At 33.7% G+C, this 11,889-nt stretch overlaps 1 protein-coding gene across 3 annotated transcripts in view; it reads right to left on the bottom strand.

Moving 5' to 3' along the window:
* Nucleotides 1-11,889, bottom strand: part of LOC117106917 (Na(+)/H(+) exchanger beta-like) — a 35,538-nt gene that overhangs the window by 10,256 nt on the left and 13,393 nt on the right. For 2 of the 3 annotated variants that reach the window (XM_033248449.1, XM_033248444.1), the window contains 7 exons: nt 6,582-6,669; nt 6,024-6,089; nt 5,422-5,503; nt 4,657-4,684; nt 3,119-3,304; nt 2,402-2,472; nt 843-954 (listed from right to left, as the gene is read on the bottom strand). In XM_033248449.1, coding sequence (XP_033104340.1) covers nt 843-954; nt 2,402-2,472; nt 3,119-3,304; nt 4,657-4,684; nt 5,422-5,503; nt 6,024-6,089; nt 6,582-6,669 — 633 coding nt within the window. Of the gene's footprint in view, nt 1-842; nt 955-2,401; nt 2,473-3,118; nt 3,305-4,656; nt 4,685-5,421; nt 5,504-6,023; nt 6,092-6,581; nt 6,670-11,889 lie in introns of all 3 variants that reach the window. The other variant, XM_033248456.1, reaches the window with a different exon arrangement.

Genomic DNA, 11,889 nt, shown 5'->3' with positions numbered 1-11,889 from the left:
GTGTGTATGTATAATATAATCTTTACTGCATTACTTAGCCAAATGAATCGTTAGTTTCAAATCACATCCGGGATTTGAAACTATCTCTTGGTGATGGTATTTACTATTTGATATTATTACTGTACTGCTAGTAAACAGACTGGTGCAATAATAACAACAATTCTTTTTTTTTTTTTTTTATAAAGATGTACTGACATGAATTTAAATACAGTACATAAGAATGTAAGACAAGTTTATTATTGCTGTAAAGTATGGGAAGTCTCTACCATTTAGACAAAAACATTGCAGTACTGCACATTACTAGTAGTTTATTACCAGGAAACAACAAAAAACAATGTAGATCACTATAATATCAACAGTGTTTCTGTATCACATCTGTTTCATTACATAATTACCTTGGTAACTGGTTCAATTGATCTACTGTGAGCATGTTATAACCTAATAAAACCTAATATGTTATCTAAAATAAAATTCTACTTTCTGAATTTTACCTACTTTACTTTTATAAATTATTTGATATTGAATTTTCCATTAATTTTTTTCTATTATTTTTTTCTGTTTGACTACTTCTTTCGATTTGGACTATTAAACTTACATTTGTTCACAAACAGCAATAAAGATTTTTTAATTGAATTGAATTACGAATAATTTCTATAATAATAATCTATATATTGTGCTTGGTTTAATTATCAATCAAACAGTTCTACAGATAACTTTAGTTTAACATGCATATTCCATATAATTTTTTTAAATTTTAGCTTAGCACGTCAAGACATTTTGTACAATTATAGATGCATGTGCAAAACAATGTTAGGTGATGTTAGTTAATTAAGAGTGCATACCTCTAACATGCCTTGTGAACTTAGTCATAAATGCAGACAACATGCCAATGATAATGCCAATCACCAGGCCGCCAAGACTTATAGTAAAGAATGAAAATACTCCCAGAACAACCTACAAAAACACAATTTACATTGTCTTGGATACAGTAAAAATTAATGTCATAGATTGATTATTAAGACTATTTAAGCATACATAATAATAATAATAATAACAATAATAATAATAATAATAATAATAATAATAATAATATGTTAGATTTATACAGCGCTTAATGCCTAGAAGGCCTCTAAGCACTTCACATTGTTATTACTCCCCAGTCATTGGATCAAGCAAATATGGAACACTACACATCACATACTCAGCTCCCTGGGGAGAATTCCATAATGTTGCAGCTGTAATCAGCATTTTGTGTTTAAACCTACCAGGAGGTACCCACTTGTACTCCTGGGTAGAGAGAGACAACTGTATAGGCCTTGCCTAAGGACACAAGCGAAATGCACAGCGAGGAATTGAGCCTCCAACCTCAAGGTTGAGAAGAACCGCAACCACTGCATTAAATTAATACTTGCCTACCATGAATCAAAAGTTGAAATCATCTATGTAAGACTTTTTTTTCTACCAACTCAATTAGAAAATCACGTAATGAAACTTGAATTTACAGATGTTATCTGAGTGGTTTGAGAAAAACATATTTTCCCATCAGACTGAATATGACAATTGCTTTACTAACTGAGCTATAAGACCAAATTAGTAATTCTTTACATTTTTCTATTAAAAGTTTACAGACCATTACTTAATAAAACAACTTAAATTACATATATGCAACATCGTCTTAGTAACATACAAACAGCATCAAACATTTTGTAATTGATGAATCTATTGCTGTTAGTTTGTGAAAGGAAAGATTTTGAATAAATGAGAATGTAATGTTTTTATTTTAAAATAAAAAAATAAAAATAAAACAAATTTTCACAAGGTGATTGCTATGTTATATATTATAAAGTGTGGAAAACTTGTCATTTATGTTTATCTGCTTGTAGGCCTATAGCCTTGTATTTATAGTATTCAATTCCTATACAGATAATACAGTAATCTGTTTCCTCTGATCTTATTAGGATAGATGAATACATCAAATTTTGTATTTTTCTGAATATTACAATTTTGGGAGGAGCTCTAATACAGTCTTTGTTTGTGAAGCACCGTAACAGTAGCAAACTGGTTTATAAGAATCATATGGACTCCATGTGATTGGTACAGAGTTAACAAGAAATATTTCCTATAAAAAAACGCTGCAACATCTTTACCGTTATCTTATGTGTGAATTTTGTTATGTTACTTAAAGTACCATGAAATTTAAATTACCGTATTTACAATTGTGAATAAATAAGGGTATTTTTGTTGAAATTGGTGAGAGTTAAAAAGCCACACACTGCCTTAAGTTTCACATTATACATAAACAAACGTAAGGATATGAAGTGCATTGTATGAAAAATGTAAAATCATAAATAATAAGAATGCATGTTTATTATTGTCATAAACTGAAAACAAAGATGGTGACCTGGCTGGCAGGGATGACATCCAAGGCCATGAAGGCTACCATCATGTTGTACAACACGACCGTCACAGCATCTGAAATTGAATTGACACAAATTAATATCAATTTAAATAAACACTTATAAAAACTACAGAATTGTACAATGTTATGTACTATGAATGAGGAAAGGCAAGACAATAAAACTGTTGCTTTACAATATTTTGTTTGGATGACACAGAATTAAGGAGTCAGCTATGAAACAAGCAAAATTGGTATCTTTGTACAGTGAACAGTAATCTACAAAATCAATCCTAATAATATAAGGCCCAAAACAAACCCAATGACATTTCAAATGATACCCAAAATCAGGGTAGGCCAGTCAGCAATTTATATTTTTATTACTATTTTCCTAGGCCTTAGGGTTTAATTTCAACCATCATTCTCTCAAAGCATTTTAGTTGTGAAAAAGAGAGAAGCACAGCTGTAAATTCTAGATTGAGTTATCAAATTACATTACTTAAAAATTGGAAAGAAGTCTTTACAAACATCATACCAAGTATGTTGGGCTCCTTAGTACAAAAAAAAAATACAATTATGTAAAAAAAGTGCTAATATTTGAGTTTTTGGGATGGTTGGACAATGGGCAACACAAAAGTAATTTTGGCCTAATCTTGAGTAAACATTGAAATTGATGGTTACTATCAATGGTTTGCAGTCATTCATCAAAAAAATTAAGTTTACCATTCAGCAGTGACTCTCCAAAAACAAGAAAGTACAATTTATTATTGACATGGATTTCCTGGAAGATTGCTAACACAGCTACCGGATCAACAGCAGAAATGAGGGCGCTAAATGCAAGGCATTGCCAGATGGTTGGTGCAAACGAGCCGCATGCTCCCGCTGCACAAACTCCATACAAACTGCCACCTGCAACACAAGGTGAATAGTTTGTTAAAACTTAGTACGACTTATTGTTATTTGAATTCCATTATAAAAGGTGTAGCTGCATTAGTCTGCTATAGAACAATATGAGAAATGACAACAGCACTTTTAAGACCAACTGTAAAATTTATTGGCTCTAGCTTTCGTCCACACATAGGACTTCATCAGGAGACTCTAAAATTGATGGTAGGGACGAAAATTAGAGTCAATAAATTTTATAGTTAGTCTTAAATGTGCTGTTTCTTCCATTATTCAGTATATAATCACCTCATTTTAAAATACAGTGAAATATTATATATACCAGCCTGAAATATTTGGAATGCGAAAGGGACCCCGCCGAGTTCCAGGGCAGAGCCCCGCTAAGGGTGGGGTGCATACTAACATAAATATTTTTAATAAAGCAATTTGAGTTTCAATGTTATTGTATATCCATTTTTATATTTTAAAAAAACCCATAATTTTAAATACATTTTCCTCTTAATTTGTGAAAATTCGCTATCACGCATAGACTTGCGCTAAATGCGTGACAAATTTATGATCATGCATGTGTTCTGCAAAATTCGTGTTTCATCCAAAATCACTTTGAAATGCGGGACCGTCCCACATGATGTGAGATGGTTGGTAACTATGCAATGCAAGTAAATTAAGGAATTCAAATGCTGTAAAAAAATCAATTAAAAAGATCAAATAAGTTACTTCCAATTACACACAAATTGAATCTATCCAGGAAATAGGACCTGTCATCTGTCAGGGATTGTTGATCAAACTGTAATGTTGGGGAATCACTGGCGCCACAAAAGGTTATTGAATTTATTGAAATATTATGTAGAAATAATGGATGGATAAATATACAGTAGTTGGTACAGTATGGATGGACCAGGGGTGATCCAATGGGGGTGGGCCATGCCACAGGTGGGTGTGCCCCCCCCCCCTTTTGTTTTGCCACTACATTTTTTTTTTTATTTTACATAAAATTCAATGTAGTTGAATAATAGAAAAAAACACAAAATTCTTCTGGGCCCTTTGAATATGCCACTACTGCTAGTGCTCCCCAATTATATTCTGAAAATTTGGTGTACCCCCACCCCCAGTTTGAAAAATTCTGGATCCGCCCCTGTGGACACACGGGCTGACACAAAAAGGGATGGGCAGATTAGAATGGATGGACTCATAGGTGAATCTATATAGACACAGCAATTTTTTGATGAATAAAAGAATAGGTACTAGTATATGGACAGATGTTTAAATTGATGGATTAATGGTTACTCATTATTGAACTGTTTATGTATCACTTTACAATATTGGTTAATATATTACCAGCATACTGTAGTACATACCTATTAATCCAAAATTGAGCAATGATCCCTACAAGAAAAAATATAAACCATTCATTGCAAAACAAATCTTGAAATTTATACACCTCACAATAATAAAAGAATAGAATTTCAACTGATAATATAATCGGAAGTCTATTTGGCACATTATATGTTTTTTATGCGCTGTAAATGAGTAATTAAACGTCTGTAATGAACTTTTTAATGAAAATGTTAACAAGAGATGGTTTATCTATATTTATATATATTTTATATACTCAAATGTATTATTGTTTTGTACTACATGTGCTGTCAGGAGAGCCCTGTGACAATAAGGTTGTGTTGCTTTAAGGCAATCAGGCTTGTTTTACCGGTGAAATAATGATAATTAGTGGTTCATATACTGCGGTTTTTTTGGACATCTTTCATCTCTGCTTGCTTTGCCTTTAAAAAAATGGCAAAAATTGAATCTAATCACTTTGATAATTATAAGAACCTTTGGCCTCATATTACATTATATTTTCTTTTTATAAATCATTGATGTTTAATAATTTATTTTTAGATTTGAACCTTTAATATATACAGTAATACAGTTTCTATAGTATTATAATTAATATTCATTAAAAATTCTGAAAAGCATAAAGGCAAATTATGAACAGTATTCAAGAAATAAAGGTCAACAATGCAAAATTTACCTATTATCATTTTATATACACAGTATTTAATAAAGAAATTTTTAGAGGTAATAACAAAATTTTAATGAAATATTTTTTTTTAATATCAACTTACAACAACAGCATATAGTAATATTGTTCCCAAGTTGTTAGAAAAAACTCTATCATACAATGAGTAAGCTGATTCTAAGATGATTCTAAAAAAAACAGTTTTGTATAAGATGTATAAAAACATGAGAAAATAATAGTTCATGATATATCAATATCGAAACGACAGAGTTTGTGAAATAAATAAACCATTCCATTTATCCATTTATATGGCGCCATTAACTGCCTATGGGTTCTAAAGATTTGTATTACAACAAACACTTTATCAGTCCACGGCAGTAAAAAGTAATATTAAAATCATAAGCCATATTTAAAACAGCAGTGCATAAACAATTTTGAAAGCACATGGGAAGCACCAAAATTTGGGTGTGGTTCTGTATTAAATAAAAATTGTCCTGCAATCAATTTTTATGCCAACATGCCGTAGATAAATCTTGAGGTTTGAAGAGCACAGGATTAAAATATATTAGTATCCCACCCCAAAAACCTCTAATACGGTACTGTAGGACACAACATCATTTTTGGTTCCCATCCCACGACGACTACCACCTACTTGGCTAGATGTGCTCTGGGATCCCTAACAGAATGTAAACTTGAACAAGTACTCACGGTGGCAGTAGGTATAGAAAGAAAGTTGTCTCATCAAATGATATGAAGATCGTTCCTTTAGATACACTACAACAAATTGTAAAAGCATTGAAAGTCAATGGGACACTATCAAGTGCAACGATCAGAAATTGGGAATTTCTTTTTGACACCTTATAAAACTTCAACAAACCCATGAGGTGTTCTTTCAATGGCATGCAGTATACCCTTCTAGAAATTGATGTTTCATATTTATATTTATTTATTTTTAGTCAATTATATCAAGAAATAATGCAAAAAACACAAGAAATGCTTAAAAACTTAAAAACCTTAATCACTAAAATGCATACATACTCTAACAATAAATAATAGTATTCAAAAAAACACTGTCAAATTTGTGGAGTGGAAACAGGCAGATCTCAGGCCTTGAAAGCAACCTAAAAATATCTTATAATTGCCAAAACAATCGTGGTGTAGATGACACTTTAGAATTCCATATATGCCTATAAACCTTAGCCATTTTGTACACTTTATTGGTGTCTGATTTACTGTACAATTGATTACACAAGCGTAGCAACTTACCTAGTTATACTACCAAGTGCAGTACCAACAACAATAATTAGTGCAGACTCCGGAACGCGAGATGACAACCATTTAACCTTGTGGAACCCTATGTATAAAAGAAATGGAACATTATTTGTAGACCACTGCACTATAAGCATGGCTTGGATAAGATCTGCATTGTAAACCACTGCAATTTACAACTAATAAGCCTAGATAGTCATGAGTATTCTTTTTAACATAAACCATTGGCATGTACATTTTTTTACCACTTGTAAAACCTACAAAATAATCTAAGACTTGGGTAAATATTTTCAAGGAGATGCAAATTACTGTACTAATTATTAAGTGGTGTTCATACAGCTCATACTGGATAAATTTTGAACAAGACAATTTCACTGACTATAGATTTAAAGTCAGTAGGATTTGAAAATTAGTAAGATTTTGTTCATGCATGACTGGCGTATTGAGGATAGATTCTGTGATGTGTGTGATCAGCATGGATTTTACTTCAAGTGGACTGGGTTTGGGTAATTTGACCAAAGAGTCATACACTTAATTTTTGGTCAAACTGACCAGGTTCACGGTTATAGTCCAGTTCAAACAGGGTTTTAAAGACATAGATGTACAATACAGGGGTCCCAAGTCTCCCCGCGACCAGTGGAAGTCTTTTGGAAGCCTCTCGCAAGCAAGCTAGAATCTTCCGGAAAATAACCATCTCCCTAATTTTTCAAAATTATAACGAAAATGGGGAAAAAATTTAATTATACTCAAATTTAAGTCTGAGAGTGCCATTTCTGGCCATCTAGAGGTAATATAATCATCTATTTTCCTACCCAGCCCCAACCATTGTGGGGCTGAGGTGGTCTAGACCCTTCATCTGTGAAAGTCTATTTCTGGACTTCCTCTGTTTCGAATTCCTAGAGCTACTAATGCAGATCTCCCAGAATTAAATTCCTCAACTTGGGGCCCCTGTACAATAGTCATGTGTACTATTTCTTCAAAGGGAATAGAAAGTAAAAATGTTCAAAACTATCTATCAAAACTGAATTGACTAGCATTCAAAATTACATAATTTCAAGAAATCATTTGTTCACAGTAACGAGTAGATTAACTAAAATTAATTGGGAAAAAATGAAATGGTGAAGTATGGTCAATCTCTCACGAAATGTCTCTTTTGCAGATATTGAATATTAATTTAACTAGATTACTGTAGATGTGCAAATTAAGTTAGTTTTTAGGGTTTTTAATTTATGTTCAGTTACAACTGTACTTCACCTACATTATAGTACAAATCAATATTTTTATCTTGTATAGCACAGTCATATTGTTTATGTTTTAAACCATGGAAACCAATAGTTAATGATGTATCTCATAATTTTCAATATTCGCTTTACAATAACACGCTACACTGACATACAGTACAAATCAATAGGCTTATTATGTATGTTGTAAACCATGAAAACCAATCATCATGATGCATAGACTAGTTAACGATATAAAACAGAATATTAATGTAAATTTAACAATCTCTTCTTCAAACATCAAACAAGTACTTTGGGTTCTTCAAAAAAGCCAAACCTATTGGTCATTCAGGCTTGGGCATGTCCACATTATTTTTGGCCTATAGTGTAAATACTAAATAGAATATTAAATGTAATATACATTATAATAGGGAGCAGTGGTAAATTACAACAGGTACATAAATAATATTAATATTGTTGCTATATTTTTTACTCAATACATTTAATTAATTAATTAATTAATTAGTTGGTTGGTTTTTTTATTTTTTTATTTATTTAATTACTTACTTACTTACTTATTTTTATTTATTTATTTTTAGGCACAAAACACACGCACCAGGGATTGTCAATAACGAATATATCAATGTCCTACCAGAAGGTGACAATCCCTTTCACACAGCCGCGTAGCTAGGTGCGAAAGGGCCCCAGAGCAAGATTACAGTAATTGCCAGGCCCTTTGATATGATAGGGGAATTCCCTAAAGTCCTAAAAAAATTCATCGTAAGAATTGCTTCTTTTACCCCCTACTCCTAAAGGCCTAGGTTAGTAATATATACTAATGATAATCGGATTCATAAATATTTTAAGAGGGGCATACATTCGGTATAAGCAGCTGTTCTAAACAAAAGCAAATTGATGGCATGTACATTAAACAATTGCAGTGGTGGATCAGAAAATTTGAAATAGAAGGGGGCAGGTGAAGGATGAAGACCACCTCAGCCCCATCATGGTTGGGACTGAGGTAAGAAAATTTATGATTATAGCACTTCTAGATGGCCGGAAATGGCACTCTCCGACATATAATATAATGAATATATATATTTTTTTCCCCTTTTTATATCATTTTGAAAAAATAGGTGGTCGGGGCGGCTGGGCCCTCTTGAATACACCACTTAATTAAAATCAACGCCGTAATAAATAATTACTTCTTTGAAAACCGAATATTATTGAGGGGCACGCTGGCTGTTTTTTTCTTCAAAATTAAGTGGGAAATTATTTTAAATTATTATTTTTAGGTCTATTTATGAATGGGCCCTAGCCCTGGGCCTCAGTGCTTTGCACTGGCTGCACTGCCCATAGCTACATCACTGCTTTCACAATATAAACATACACACATGATACCACATATGATACACACATGATACACAAACTACAGTAAATCTCAATAGGAGGTTTTGAAGTGGCATTGTTTTTTGAGAAAAGAAATCCTGCAACACCGACAGGAATTGAACCAAGGACCCTGGCAGGGGCGGATCCATTGATGTCCGAAAGGGGGGAGGATGACCGGGGGAGGGGGGAATTTGGACCGATCGAGACAACACTAGTCTAGGGGGACTGGGGGCATGTCCCTGCAAAATTTTGGTTTTCTAGATGCCCAAAAATAACCTCTAAGATGTTTTGGGTGGTCATTTTTTTTCTTTTTTCTTTTTTTTTTTTTACTTTCCAAAAGGTGGGGGGGGGGAGTCCGGCCTCCCTAAATCCGCCCCTGCCTGGAATTGTAAGGAAAGCATCTTATCCACCAAACTATTTAAACTCCACCATGTCACATACAGTATGTACAAAATACAAGAACAATGAAATCTGGTTTGATTCCTTATAGACAAAACCAAAAACACATAAATTTAAGACTTGAGTTAATTATTTAATGCCCTATTAATGGTGGAGGGATAAATGCTCAACAGGGACCTGTGTAACCTTTGAACTTTCAAGGACTCTATTATGGGATGTTCCCGCGGAATCTCGCTCTTGTGGGGGTTTGTAGACTAGCCAAGCTGCGTCTTGTTGGAGGCTCACACTTTGTATAGAATAAAACCGTTAACATCCAGCTTACTTGGTGTCTGGCTCATTCATTGAAGTCCGAACTCATCTAGTAACATCCATAGAGAGTTACACCTGTCTCTTATACACATCTAGATGTGTATAAGAGACAGCTTTTAATGATAACTGAGCCGCATCATCATCAGTAGTGTGCAGCCTCATCATCAGCTAGCCGACCAGACTCATCCCACATCACGCGCAGCGAAGATTGTATCTTTTCATGTGTCAATTTTCCCTAGGCCACAGTATCTATAATAATTTTTTTTTTTAAAGCCTGTGGTATATATATCCTTGTAGGTTACATGTATATGGTTTCAGTCCTAACGTCCTTTATTTCGTATATCCCCCATAATTTTGTTATTTCGTCCGTCTACCTGTACACGTATATCATCTGTGTAGGCCTACGCTCGCTGAGCGTGAATCAGCTAATTCATTTTGCATTTGTTGCTAGGTTACGTACTTCATTGTTAGTATTGCTAGGCCTAGGCTCGCTATAGTTATGGCGCCGGGTAAAAATTCTAAGAAATCCTCATCTCCTCCCCCTGACCTTAATCAGGGTAGTAGTAATGCACAACCAGCTGGTGCTGGTAATAATAGTTACCTATCGCCGTTAAAAGTTGAATTACCACCATTCTTTGTTGGGAATGGAATTGAGGCTTTCAGTGTTTGGTGCCGTAGACTTGAGGTGGCTTTGAAAAAAAAAAAAAAACAGAAAAAAAAACCAGAACGAACAAACACAGAACAGAAACAGAGGGACAACCAGAAACAACAGTAGCACAACAACAAAGCGACAGCATGCGCAGGGGAGCGTACCAGTCGCGCACGTAATTTTTTTACGCATGTGGTTATAGAAGTTAGGATTTGTTTTTCCAGGTTTTAGTGTTAGTGGCATGAGGGTCTTTTCTCCTTGTTTATGGGGAATTGAAACCGTCCATGCGCGCGCGTAATTTTTTACGCAGATGTTATAACAGTTAGGATTTTGTTTTTCTCTTGGTTCTAGTTTAGCTGGTGTTTGGGCCATTCCTTGCTTGCGCGGCTTGCGCAATTGTTAAATTGATTCTGATAAACTTAATAATTTTCACCGTTTCTGATACTACTACAAGTTCCATGGATTATTGTTTGCAGATAATTTTTTTATTTATTTGGAGGTGATTATTGTTTTCTTATTTTTCTTCTTCATATATGGTACCATACGCAATTCGTATGCTACATTGTATTTATATAGTATGATTTATTTGAGTGTGTACCATGCGCCATTCGCATGCTACAGGATTGAATCTGTTGTACCATACGCTATTCGTATGTTGGTAGATTGAATGTTTTATTTTTGACAGTGTTTATAATACAGATATATATTTTTTTTTTGCACCATACGCTATCCGTATGCTGCTGCTTTGCTGATTTCTTTGAGATATTTTTTTTTTATACCGTACGCTATTCGTATGCTGCTGTGTTGCTTTATTTTTGGAATTTTTTTTTATATACAGTACATGCAATTCATATGCTACATGTTTTTCTTTTATTTGGGACAATATTTTTTTTGGCTTCTCTTCACCGTACGCAACACTTCGTATGCTGGAAGGATGTCAACTGTCACCAAGAATCTCATCAATGGAGTCATCAATTGCTCAGGGAATATCTTCAGATGTCAACCAATAATAATAATAATAATAATAAGATTTATTAAGCGCACATCTCCACTAAACCAATGGAACAACCAGCTAAATAAATACAATAAATATTTAATTTCATAAATGCTATAAATGCTGTTAATTCCATAAGAAGATTGCTTATACTATAATGCTTAGTTAGGCTTATGAATTATTAATTTTTTTGCATGCATAATAGAAGTGGGACACTTCTTAGGGAGAGGGGGAGTAGTGTAACCTTTGAACTTTCAAGGAATCTATTATGGGATGTTCCTGCGGAGTCTCGCTCTCGTGGGGGTTCGTCGACTACTAGCCAAGCTGCGTCTTGTTGGAGGCTCA

This window comes from Anneissia japonica, unplaced genomic scaffold (assembly GCF_011630105.1).
Source record: "Anneissia japonica isolate Jap-2015-1 unplaced genomic scaffold, ASM1163010v1 scaffold142_len1259957_cov175, whole genome shotgun sequence".
NCBI lineage: Eukaryota > Metazoa > Echinodermata > Crinoidea > Comatulida > Comatulidae > Anneissia > Anneissia japonica.
The sequence above is the reverse complement of the archived record's forward strand: the minus strand, read 5'-3'. Positions and strand labels throughout refer to the sequence as shown.